Source organism: Dermacentor albipictus, chromosome 1, assembly GCF_038994185.2.
Source record: "Dermacentor albipictus isolate Rhodes 1998 colony chromosome 1, USDA_Dalb.pri_finalv2, whole genome shotgun sequence".
In the NCBI taxonomy this organism is placed as follows: Eukaryota; Metazoa; Arthropoda; class Arachnida; order Ixodida; family Ixodidae; genus Dermacentor; species Dermacentor albipictus.
In genome coordinates this window covers 411,707,511-411,720,630 of record NC_091821.1, presented here as the reverse complement: position 1 = coordinate 411,720,630, position 13,120 = coordinate 411,707,511, and the positions used below count along the sequence as shown (strand labels likewise).

At 44.9% G+C, this 13,120-nt stretch overlaps 2 protein-coding genes across 6 annotated transcripts in view; one reads left to right on the top strand and one right to left on the bottom strand.

Moving 5' to 3' along the window:
- LOC135913024 (lipopolysaccharide-induced tumor necrosis factor-alpha factor homolog) overlaps nt 1-13,120 on the bottom strand; it is a 541,041-nt gene that overhangs the window by 164,151 nt on the left and 363,770 nt on the right. The gene's annotated exons all lie outside the window — the stretch shown is intronic.
- LOC135913025 (uncharacterized) overlaps nt 3,102-13,120 on the top strand; it is a 31,982-nt gene continuing 21,963 nt past the window's right edge. Inside the window, exons 1-2 of the mRNA XM_070532214.1 lie at nt 3,102-3,270; nt 4,984-5,135. Of these exons, the coding sequence (XP_070388315.1) occupies nt 3,154-3,270; nt 4,984-5,135 (269 nt within the window). The 5' untranslated portion in view covers nt 3,102-3,153. The remainder of the gene's footprint in view (nt 3,271-4,983; nt 5,136-13,120) is intronic.

Here is a 13,120-nt window from a genome sequence, read left to right as displayed (position 1 = left end):
TCACTCTGCCATCCATTATGCTGCCACACTGGTTCTGAGAACGAGTAATAGCATACGAGACGGTCAAGCAAGGAAGAGCGACTGTCAAAACGTCATAATGTCCTGCTTTGACGTGACCCCCTACCGTGTCGCTACCTCAAACGCAGTATCCTCCCGAGAGACGGCGAAAATGGCTGAAGAAAAGCTATTATAGCAAAATAACCAGTGCACTCGGAGACTTGTCACAATACTTTCTAGAATTAAGAGGTATAGGTCCTTAGCGCAAAAGAAGGATAGCTGGCAATACTATGTCAGTATTGATTTATGCCGATATAGCAAAAAAAAAGAAAAAATCGGCCAACACTCAAGTAACAAAACCTGCTTGAGTTGCTCATAAATCTATAGATAAATTTTTTCTCTGCTGTCTTTATGCTTTCGTGTAGAATTTTTTGGCTTGTGTAACATGGAAAAGGTAAATACAAAGCACTAAAGGCATTTTAGCTTTTAAGAATTTCTGTACAGACCTTATGAGCCTTTTTCAAGTCTTGCTGGGAGATGCTCAGGAGTACGTTGCAACCATGGTATTATATGTACTACTACCCTAGCTGTTGTTCCATGCGGCAGCCAACTCACTGCAGTTGATATTGAGTCGAGTGCAAGACAATGCAGTTCTTCAGGTTGAAGTACCCGGAGGTAGGAGGCATGTGAACACTGCCAATGAAAATGAATAAATAACGGGTACAAACTCAGTACACGGTTATGTTTCGGTTTTTATTGACTGGCAATTAGCGGCATCGCCCCAAATGTATTCTTCAGTATGTTTTGAACATGCCTATGAGCAGCAATTCATTCGCAAAACATGAAGTCAAGAGACCTGCACATGCCCTTACTACAAATTGCGCAACATCACCAGTCATGAATGCCGCACTGAATTGAACATAGTTATATTTTGGAGCTTTTGGCCTGTGGAATCCCATCAACGTTTAATCTGAGCTGGACGATAAAGGGAAGGTTTTCTACGTGCCTTAGCGCATGCGGCTGGCCAGACACGAACCCAAAGTAGATTAACTAGCCTGCTCATGGAAATACCTGAAACTTTGACGCTGCAGGTTTTGGCGGAACCTCTAATGATGTCACCCGTATCGTTTGCATCAACATACCTAAAATCTTAGCTAAATTAATATTGTGAAGTAAGGAGAAAATACTATTCTCAACAACAGGTAAAAACAAATCAAAGCTTGTTTATTATTTGCGACTGGATTTTTTCCTAGCCAATCTTTTGTATTATCTGTACTGAATAGGTATTGCGACGTGTAGGTGTAATTTCGATGTACTATCCTAGGTAGGAGCAAGAAGCCCTTGCTTGACTGCGGTTCGGCACACTCCAAATTTGTTAAAAGAGGCATGGCTACTAACCGCCTGATAGCTGCTCTCCTTACATCTTGTGTGCACCACGTTTCCTGCAGGGTTCTACAACAAGCGAGCCATTTACGTAGGGCCGGGTATCCCTATGCGCCAGTCACTGCGAGCATCATTGAAGAGGCAAAAGCTGACCCGGAAGCCACTCGGTGCAACAACGCATGACCCATTGGGCGCCCTGTGGCTGCGCCATACATGCATGGGGTGCTCCACCGCCTAATTAAGGCGGTGAACAAGTGCGGTGTGGGTGTTGCAGTTTCAATGGCGCCAACGCTCGCAAGAGTGTACATTTTAGTAAACAACGCCGGAAGTCGTGGTACATGAACTAAAAAGCATGTAACGCGCTTTGTTAAGTGCAATGTGGGGGCGGTACACAAAATTCCGTTTCCCTGTGGAATGTTTTACATGGGACGAACAGGCAAGTGCCTGAATTACCGGCTTAGGGAGCACCGGAGCGCAATAAACGCTTTAGCAAGCACTGGCCACTTCGCTGACCGCTACCGAATATGTAATCGTAAACGCTCCCCGTGTTTTCATAACGAGCAAGTGCTCAGGTGGTTCACTAGGCTACTAAATCGGGAAATATTCCAGACGGTTTACATTTCAAAAGCTGTTGATGAATGCGTAAGTGCTCCATCACTGGCACTCAATGATAAAGAAGTGTTGTACCTCGAGAAGAACCTCTCGCATGCTTCGCAATGGCTTGTTGCTTGCGCTTGTCGTTTGGGGCATTTGGTTGTCTCGTACGTGGCACATTCGTATATGATTGTGTCTGCGCATTGATTTGAGCATACGGAGGACTCTTTGGGTGTTACAAACTATGGGGTTCTACGTGCCAAAACCACGATTTGAATATGAGGCATGGCGTAGTGGGGAATTCTGGAAATTTGGCCCGCTTGCATTCTCTGACGTGCACCTAAATGTAAGGACACGGGCGTTTTGATATTTCGCCACCATCGAAAGGCGGCTGCCGTTGCCGGGATAAATATTTTTTTAATAAAGCTGGTCAGTTGAAGTCTAACGCTCTGGCCTATCCGACCATTCTTTTTTGCCATAGTCTTGTTCGAGCTAGTAACTATGTCAAAACAAGAGCATTAACACGAACTAGCCCAACTTTTTCCGTTAATAGTTGTGAGCCGCCAGGGACGGCTCACAACTATCAAAAAGGGGCACCACTATTTTCTATCAGTGTGCAGCTTGGAACTTCAGCTGTGCTTTTTCTTTATTGCAATGCAACTCTTCCCCCTTGTGCGTATATGTTTGAACAGTAAGCTTGTTTGACCAATCAAATAAAACAGAAAGCAGCACCTATTAGACACATTGCATGAGGCATTTTCTTGTGTAATTGACGCAGCTTTCGCATGCCTCTGTAGTTGGGGCTTTATGGCACTCATTCTCTGCTGAATCCAATTATGGTTGGAATCTACTGAATCCAAGTGCATGCTTCCAATTTGGCAGACGCTAATTAAACAACATGCTGTATTTAGCGCAGAGGATGAGAACAGTAGAAAGATAGGAAAAGTAGAAGAAAACCATGGAATAAATTATCACTCTGACATCTAGGAGACATATTAGAAATTCAGAGCTTGTAATTGAAACTGTGGCTATTATTACAACTATCACGCAAAAAGAAAAGAAAAGCTTCGCTGTCCAAGTATGTAAGCCCTTGCACTCAATCGAGGGGGCTGAAATAGGCTCTTGGTTGTTCGCCAGCCAAGCGAAAAAGCTAAAGGGACGCGCGCTTTCTGTGCAAACATGCAGTCGCTGTTTTCTTATGTCTTACTGTTAATTTCAGCATTATTGCTGGAAGTACCTATCGCCTCAGGCAAAGCAAAACACCAACTGAAACACGATGTCACGGATGCATTTAAGGTACGTACGCAAGAAATCGGGCTGCGGTAAGACTTTAAGAAATCAGCAGTAAATAATAATATTTGGGGTTTTACGTGCCAAAACCACTTTCTGATTATGAGGCACGCCGTAGTGGAGGACTCCGGAAATTTTGACCACCTGGGGTTCTTTAACGTGCACCTAAATCTAAGCACACGGGTGTTTTCGCATTTCGCCCCCATCGAAATGCGGCCGCCGTGGCCGGGATTCGATCCCGCGACCTCGTGCTCAGCAGCCCAACACCATAGCCACTGAGCAACCACGGCGGGTAAATCAGCAGTAAAGTGACCATCTGTACTTGAACTAGGGAGCTGAATAAATCGGAGCATATATTTTGTTTTTGTTTGAGCCTTCCCATTTTTGATAAAAATCACTATGGTCAAGCGTAAAACACGGCAAGCATTCCGTTACCCACAGGTCCTGCTTTTCTAACCGAAATGCGTATTGATTCTATTTCTATCCTAGAACTGTCTACAACAAAGCGTTTAACGCTTCGCCACTATATTGATTAATTGACATGACTATATTGAACAGTGAACAAGTTGCAAATCCTCTGGCGTAATTGATCAATGATGGAAGGTAGTACTGATAGATAATCCCACCCTAAAATTGAACCTTAGTAATAGAATTTATGCCGGAAAATACGCGCACCTAAAGATGGATTGTTTAAGGATACGGATTCTGTGAATTCTGTCGCATCCTGCAGAACAAGCTTCAAATAACAGATGACGTCCCATTAGAAGCAGAGGGCACGATACATCTCCGTATTTATGCAAGGAAGTAGTGTCAAAAAAGCAGAAGGATTACGAAGTTGAGAAAGCATGCCGAAAAAAGCGATCACTACCGCCAATTAGTTTGTTAAAGTGCACAGTGACTCTAAGTTATTTATTTAGAGGTTAGACACCAGAATTATATTTGTGCCCTGTGGTCCTATGACCTCCATCGAAACATTAGAATGATGCGGATCCTGCTAATAAATCTGCGAAAATTTAACATTATGAGCAATGATAGTAATGAATATTGTGGTACTTGCTTTGAATATTTAAGGTAAACAGGCGTTATATTTAGCTAATCGGCTCTTTGGCTGACTGTTTAGAAAGTCTTGGTAGAAGAGTAAATTTTGCAATGAAAGTGAATTTTGTGACTCTGGGTGCATTCGTTGAAGGTGACAAGTTGGTTTGCATGTCCAGGAAACGAACAAACCGAAATTTCGAGGTCCAGTCTTGGAAAATAAAGGAACTGAAACAGAATTTGGGGCGAATATAACACAGGACATTCGCCGTTGAAACATATGCTTCTACGGGCAAGGAAAAGATCATGTTACATGCTTATATTGTTAGGAAGGACTTAGTGGAACTCATACCTTCATTCCATGTCATGAGGTAGACGGTAATATACGACAACATTAGAATCAATACAGCTATCTACTACGCCAAACTTCAATACTTTATGATTACTCGCAGGTAGTTTTGACGTTGTATTTATATTTCTCTCCAGCAGCTGGGGGACAACAGCGCAGTTTGAGATCTGTAAGAATAAACATTTTAAACCCATTGAAAGCTCTGAGTAACATATGGAACACAGTTTCGTACAAGGCATCTGCAAAGCTGCTCTGTCACAAAATACGGAATATTATTACTATTAGCACTCGCACATTCGGTTCAATGGCGCATGTGTCTTCACTTGATATTGCAGATGTTTGAGGTCTTCCCTTACGCTATTGCCGCGTTTGATGCGGATGACGATGGAGATCTGGACTGTGCGATGGTTGTGCGGCAACAGCTCGATGAGAACCAGAAGAAAGCTGCTTACGTATTTGTGCTACCACCCGTCAATGGACATCAACCGTGAGTTCACATAGGGTGCCAATGGCAAGCACCTGGAACGGTTATGTGGTGGTGGTGCGTATATATACGTTAGTGAATAAAATTGTGGGACAGAAGGTTGTGAGATTCAACAACAAAAAGTAGGTGAGTTCAAAAAAATAATTCGAATAAAACCGAATTTTGATATCTGAGAAAAACGACTTTGCACATCGGATGAAATACCTAATATTTGCGATTCTAAATTGAAAAATGTAGGTTCAGTGAATACTTTTCGGTAAGCAAAGGCTTATTTACCTTATTTTATACATTTATGGTCCTTATGAACACCACCTGCCCTGTGAAGCTTGCAAACGAGAAAGAAAGGAAAGATACTCGTATTTGGTACACCACGAAACTAACAGTAATAAAACAAAGAGAATGCCACCAGACAGAGGAACGCTGTAGAGCCTAGTGTTCGGTGAAAGAACTAAGAGCAATAATACAGCACCAAATATTGTTTTAATGGAATCCAAGCACAATCATACTGACCAAACGATAGATTGCTATGCCTAAGTCGAAGCAGACAATTCATAGGGGGCCTAATTTCAGACATGATTATTGAACAAATGGGAAATACTGTGCTTAAGGTATTTCCTCCATGTGCTCAGCAACTGGTGTGCCTGCACAACAACCATCTTGCTCGTGCACTATAATCATTCGGGAGAGCTCTGATTTGCGTCAGTCTTTCTCCCTCTAGACTGGATAATGTTGTGTCGTCTCCTATAGCACTTAAACACATCGAGTATGACAAACTTGAATCCCGAATTCTGGAATTGATTGCAAAGAAAAAAGCAAAAGCATTCCATTTGTATTCTAAAATTTAGATATTCACACATCACTAAAGTCAGCCAGCATTAAAATTACTTGTTAGTTTTATTTAAATGTAGCAATAACAGCTGACAGTTTCGCCCAAGGCTATAAGCACTGAAAGTGGTAGCAAGGTATATGCTTGTGATGAAGGCCTCTCGGAACGCTAGCCTTATGAGTGGTGTTGCACTTGTTCCGCCTCGATGGTGTACCAGAAGAGGCCGAACGAAAGATCTCGGCCTTGTCATTGCCCAAAGAAAATCTTACATAGATTTGGTTTGACGTTTACTGTGTGTTTCGCTAAGAACAGTTAACAGCCGTGAGAAAAATTATACGGACCATAGGGCGGCTGAAGAAACAGAATTCGTCGTAATTAACACGCATATCCGTAAACTGACGAGTGCACTAGGAAATTTGTAATGTCAACCTTAGACTGCAGTCTTGAATTTCTAGTCGCGTTCCCAGACAAAGGAGAAAATGAGTTTTATCGCGCAATCACTGATCCGTAAGGTTTTGCTAATGGCTGTACATACCATACTGCCGTATCCACACATTCGCACAGCTTGTCAACAGCAACGCTGATGTGCGTTCGCAAACTATTTGCCAGGAGCGCGTGCATTTTGATCACTTTGCTGGGGAGATTTGTACTCGTGCCTTGACTCCGGCAGAGCTGATTCAGTGAAGCCTGACGGAGCGTATACTAGGCTTGGTCGCTTTTGCAAACAAACGCGATCCACGTCTTGGAAGGCCTTGTAACAGTTGTAACAATCCGCGCATGCGCTGTCGATAGCAGAATAGCACAACGGCGCCAACACCAATGAGCGCTCTTTGAGCCCCCGTGTTTTTGCACTCGCAATTATAAACAAAAGAGAAGTGAAAGTGGACGTAAAGGCAAGTTGCAGCGATGTTAGATAGCGGTATTTTCGCCCACTTTTACTTCCATTTCGACATTATTCTTGCCTTTCGGTATTAAAACGGTTAATTTCCCATGCATCCTCTTCATGCTTTCAAAACCGATTGACTTGATGTTGTTGCGTATACGTGCGGTTTTTCAAAAGAGGCGGATTTGGTAGACCGAGGGTCTGAAACCTGCGTTACTTGAAGACAACGTTGATGACAACAAATTTACTGGCTCGCAAATGCGTGTGCTTTTTATTCATTATACAAATGAAAACTAAAAAAGGACCGCAGACTTGTGTGACATAGCAAAAAATAACCAAATTTCCTGCGAGGCGTGCTGTCTCCAGAAGTTGCAATTAAAATTTTGAATATGTAAAAGTAGTGCACATAATCTAAAATCTTGCCTTTGCGCGACTGGTCCTTGTGAAAACTTTCCCGTAAGAGACGCTTTTCAGCATTCGTGAAGGATTTCGTGAGGGAATTTGTCCACGCACATTTCACATCCCCAGAACATTCGCCGATACGTCCCCGTCCATGCCTAATTTATTGTGTTTATCTCGGTCGGATGCATAGCTCTCCAATGGCAGCAGTATCGATCCTGAATCGTTCGTAAAACACTCTTATGACTTTCCGGGTAATCTGCATATATAATGCTCTGATGAGGTCACAATTAGTTCACACACTTTGAAATTAGTCTGCGTACTAACCACAACTTCTCACTAATATTAAAAATAAGAAAACTGTAGTTTTTTTAGTTCAGTGGGGCTGCCGGGCAAAACCTGTTACAACATATAAAAATAGAAAACCCCGATTCAGCAATTATCTGCAGTGATTATAATTTTACCACTCACGTTAAATATGCACCATACGTTGGACTGATGATGAGACTCATTCCCACGAAATATTAACCTGGTGGCACGCATAATTTTCGCTCGACATTGGAAGACGTAGCTTATCATGGGCGCCTGACACTTCGTACTCGTGATTAAGAAAATGTTTGGGAAGGCTGTGCTCAAGCCACACGCATTTAATTAGCCCACAGATTTCCCATAGCATCCTTTCCAGTTACACTAAATTTGATCTTAGAGGCACTTGTTCTTTCAGAGACCCGGGATAATTTCTGCACCGGTCCTAAGAGAGAAAGGCGTAAATTTGTATTTCAGGCCCTGGCAGAGGAGCTAGCATGGATGCCATGTGGCCGCGACGCGGTTAGACCACTCTGCCAGCATGACTTGGCATTCTTGGTTATCCTGGGAGTGTGCGATCAAGGCGGTCTTTAAACACGTTCATAACTTGGAAATTAGCAGCGCAACACAGACGAGGACGAAGGGAAAGAAGAACACGACACTTTTCCTTCTTGCCCTTTGTCCTCGTATGTATTGCGCTGTTGATTTCCGAAAAATGAATCACCACCAACTCGCCCAAGTTTCTCTTCTAGCACATCCATAAAATTTCGTAGTGCTCGAAAACCTAATTTATTGCAAATGCTGGAAGTTAACCATCGACTTTGCACTTTGCCCACACATAATCTATACTGTGGGCTATGTTTTAGCCAAACAGAAACTCGGTATAACGTAGACCTTCCTTGGAAGAGTGGGAAAGGCAGCTTGAAATGTCTATATAACACTTTCAAGCACTTGCTAAAGAAATTTCTTAAGGTCGCTGTGTTTGATGCTCACGCATTTAAATTCGTTACCAAATTTGCTATGCATATTCGCAAAGACTGTGAAATTATACCTCTCTGGTGTTTGTATTTACGCCAGTGCACCGGGATTAATCTCACGCTACTCGTTAAATACAAACATAATGATCCAGAGCACTTGTACACGTAATTTATTGCAATAAACACAATTCCCCCACACTTCGACCTTTCGACATTTGTGTAAAATATAAATTACATGCCTTGTTTAGCTCACCAACAGCACCGTGGCGACCAACTACAAACCTCGTATACCACAAGCATATAGAGAAATTAGTTAACTATTATTCTGTAATTATGTCAACGCTTCTAATTAAGCGACTTACGTGAAGTTTAATTGTGTCCTGTACTGTTGGTTGTTTTAGCACTGTGGGAAACATTGCGGATGACTCGAATAACAGTACATGGAATTATGGAATAATTGCCCACAAAGGCTGTAAATACCTTACCCAGAATGAGCCGTCATTGTTCATCATTGACATGTGTCCCATTATAACGAGCAATAAATAACGCGCCTCGTTTACTACACCGTAGAAGACCTGCAAAACCAACTACATTCCTCGTATGAGGCATGAAAACCTGGGGAATACGAGTAATTAGTAATTATCTTCGACGCCCATCATTGATTTGCCGTACTCTACCTCTTCGTAAGCGTTAACCATGGAGTTGCCACATTTTCTCTAAATTTGAAATCTATGCCAATTTCTGCCTTGCCATAGTAGCAGGGAAACTATAAGCATTTCATACAATGCCTTTAAATGACCGAGAACGTGGTTTCAGCCCTTTTCATTTAACCCTTTCGGCCTTTCCAGTATCAACTGACCACAGGACAGAGAACGTCCTTCACAATTCTTGTAAGAAAGTAAATAGAAAGAGTTAAGCTTTCGACGTGAAGCCAGCAGAGTGCTCAGGCAATGCTATAGATGTTTTGGTCCAGTTGTGCAAGACAACCATTGTTCTGCGGAAAACTAAGAAAATCTATAGTAGCATTAACACTCCACGTTTCACTCTAGGACACCGTCAGTGCAAAACAACTAGGGCATCTGACTTCGCGATAATATTAGTAGAGGAGGATTGGAACGGTATAGTGGGTTGTCCTCGTAACCTGATGGCTTTCTCACTCAGAAATGTCTGCTCCCAGGTTTTGCGACAGTGGACATTGCATACGGATCCAGCACCATTTTAACCCGTTCCAATACCCCGCAATGCTGCTCCGAGGGGAATGTGTTGGCAATGTAGAAATGATTGACGACGTGCAAGTTATGGACGTTCCAGATGACCGTTACTGTGCTAGTTACAGTGCGCGCAGTGCTGTTTCTGCGTGTGACCTATCGCCAGTGATGTGTTTGGTTCTTCTGTTGCCGATTACCTTACACCGGTGCAGCGGTCCCAGCTTTTGTCGCTCCCGACGGCTTGTACGAATTTGAGGTAGTGCCTTTTGGACCTTGTAAGGCACCGGCAACTTTCGAGCGCATGATGGACACAGTTCTATGCAGCTTGAAGTGGTAGACCTGCTTGTGCTATCTTGACGACATCGCAGTTTTTATGCGAAGCATATTACTAGAGCTCAACCCAGCTCCTCAGGCGCGGCGGTGTCGCCTTCAATGACCTTTGACCCCATGCCATACCACGTGACACCATGGCGTCACGACAGAGGAGAAACGGGGCTCCAACTCACGCCGTCGCTCGCGGCGTCGCGGCGGTATATAAGCAGCTGCGCTTGTTTGTAGGTGGCTTTGGCTCAACTGTTGCAAGATGGGCTGGGTGGGAATCGAACCAGGGTCTCCGGAGTGTGAGACGGAGACGCTACCACTGAGCCACGAGTACGATGCTTCAAAGCGGTACAAAAGCGCCTCTAGTGAATGCGGTGTTGCCTTAGAAACGAGCTGTTTCTCAGGCGTGCGTCGCTTGCTCAGGCGCACATTTCGTTGCCGCGCCGAACGCTGCGTTGCTCGACGCTCACCGTGTCCAATGCGGGGCGCGTAGTCGCTGCGCCGTAGCCCATTGTCTTACACCCCTTAGCGGGTCGACGGGAACGCTGTCGCGTTCCACTCTTGAAGGCGAAGCAGAGTAACGCATGAGTTGTTTCTTCGTCTAGCCGAACCAAATATAGCCAAGCAACAGCAGTTCACCAGGCTAAACAGTGGTTCAACAACTAAAATAAAGGCTAGTATGCTTCGCATCCTGGGCTTAACCTTAGCTAAGCCACAGCCATTTTTTCTCCTGACTTCACCACGCAAATTCGAATACTCTGGTGTGCTTTGACGTGTTTAACAAACGCTGGCCTACAACTAAACCTGGGAAAGTGCCGATACACAGCTCGGCAGCTGACAATTCTATATTACGTCGTATCCAAGGATGGAATACTCCACCATACAGCCAAACTTTGGGCCGTCGCCGAATTCCCTAAGCAAAGGTGTATAAAAAAATTGCGCAGTTCCGTACGTCTCTATTCTTATTTCGGGCGCTTCATCCACTATTTCGCCGCCATCATATCGAATCTGTCGAAGCTACTTAGAAGCAACGGACGCCTTACTTCGTGTTCGTCCGAGTGCGACGATGCCTTCACAAAGTTCACTCGTTTGCTAAAGTCTCCGCCAATTTTGCGTCATTCCGTAACGACCGCCCCTACCGAAGTGCACACAGAAGCCAGCGGTGTTGGCTTCGGCGCTGCGCTTGCCTAGTCCAAACAAGGATTTCCTGAGTATGTTGTGGCTTATGCAAGTCATACGCTTACGAAAGATGAGACCAATTACACTGCGACAGAGAAGAATACCTCACAATCATTTGGGGTCTTACGAAGTTCCGGCCTTATTTGTATGGCCGTGGCAGTCCACGTGATGTTGGCATGGAGTATCATGCCCTATGTTGGCTTTCACCCTCTAAAGATCCCTCAGACGGACTTGCCCGATGTGCACTTCACCTGCAAGACTACGATATCGGCGTACTGTACCGCATCGGACGCCAGCAGTGTGACGTCGACGCCTTCTCGCGCTCTCCCTTACCTGACGAAAATGCATGCTGCTCACTATACCAGCTTACTGTTTCTTCAATCGACTTTACCACCACCGCTTCTGAGCAGCGCAACGACCATTGCGTTCCCTGCTTTATAGACTTGTTTTCTTGTCGATCAGCAGATCCAACAACTCGCACGTTGCGTCGTCAAGCCCACAATTTTTCTAATCGTGACAACCTGCATCATCGATGCAATTATAACCCCGACGGGTGCCAAGGTTTGTTTGTAGTGCCTCACAGTCTGCGTTCCGAGATATGCGCAGCTTTCTACGTCGATTTAAAGCGTGCATACTCAGGAGTTTTCAAAAAGTACCAACACCATGTACAGTGGTACTACACGCGAAGGATGTACAGCTACCTCCAGAAGTTCCTTCGCTCTTTCCCCGATTGTCACCACCGGAAATCTTCCCCCCGTCCTTCGCCAGCCATTCTGCAGTCTTTACCTTGCCCTACCCGGCTTCTTGTGCGTGTCGGCGTCGACTTGTATGGGCCCGTTCCCCTGAATTTGACTGGAAACTGCTGGGCCATTGTCGCAGTCTACCACCTCACGCGATACGACAAAACTGCCGCCCTCCCGGCAGCTACAGCGCGTGTTGTTGCCTCCTTCCTGCTTCGTCGTTTAATCCTGCGTCATGGACCACCTCAGGAACTGCTCAGCGATAGTGGACGTGTCTTCCTGATGTAGTTGAAGCCATTCTTAAAAAGTGCCACGTTGTTCATACACATACGGCGTGCCATACTCCTACCTATGGCCTTACGGAACGCTTCAACCGTACGCTCGACATGCTTGCCTTCTACATCGCATTCGACTACGCAAACTTGAACGTCATTCTGCCCTTGGTAACCTGCGCGTACAACACCGCTACTCAGATCACCACCGGCTTTTCACCCTTTTTCTTACTGCACGGTCGGCACCCGTTGCACTCCATCGATAAGATTCTACCATACGGGCTGGATACATCTGAATGTGCTCCAATTTCTGCCACGGGAAGAAATGCTGAAGAGTACCGCGATTTCGACAGCGCGTTTACCTCCAATGACCAAGAGCACCAGAAGAGCACTCGCGGTGACACTGCTTATGCGCCCACCTTCCTTCCTGGAGTGCTTGTGTGGCTCACGGTTCCTTCCACTGCACCTGATCTCTCATCAAAACTAATACCCAGGTATGAAGGGCCCTACCCTGTTGTCGAACGCGCATCCCTTGTCAATTACGTGATCGAACCTGTTGAGCCATCTTCGGATATGCGCTCTTGCTCGGGAAACGCTGCTCCTGCTGGCAGTCCGTGCCCTGCACAAACAGTCGGTCCCAAACACCGCTGACTGATAAACACCTCTACAGCACAATAACAATATGTTGAATAGCGGCTCAAGAAAAAAAATGAGCACAGTGATTTTCGCTACCCATTTAACAGTTCATTTTGTGGTGCGCGAATTTCACGCCCCCACGGCTCAGTCGTTGAGACATTGAGGTCCGGAGTGTCCATATTTCCCGTAGCGTTTGCTGGAAGCACAATGGGAATTTTCATTGATTTCGACACATTTACTC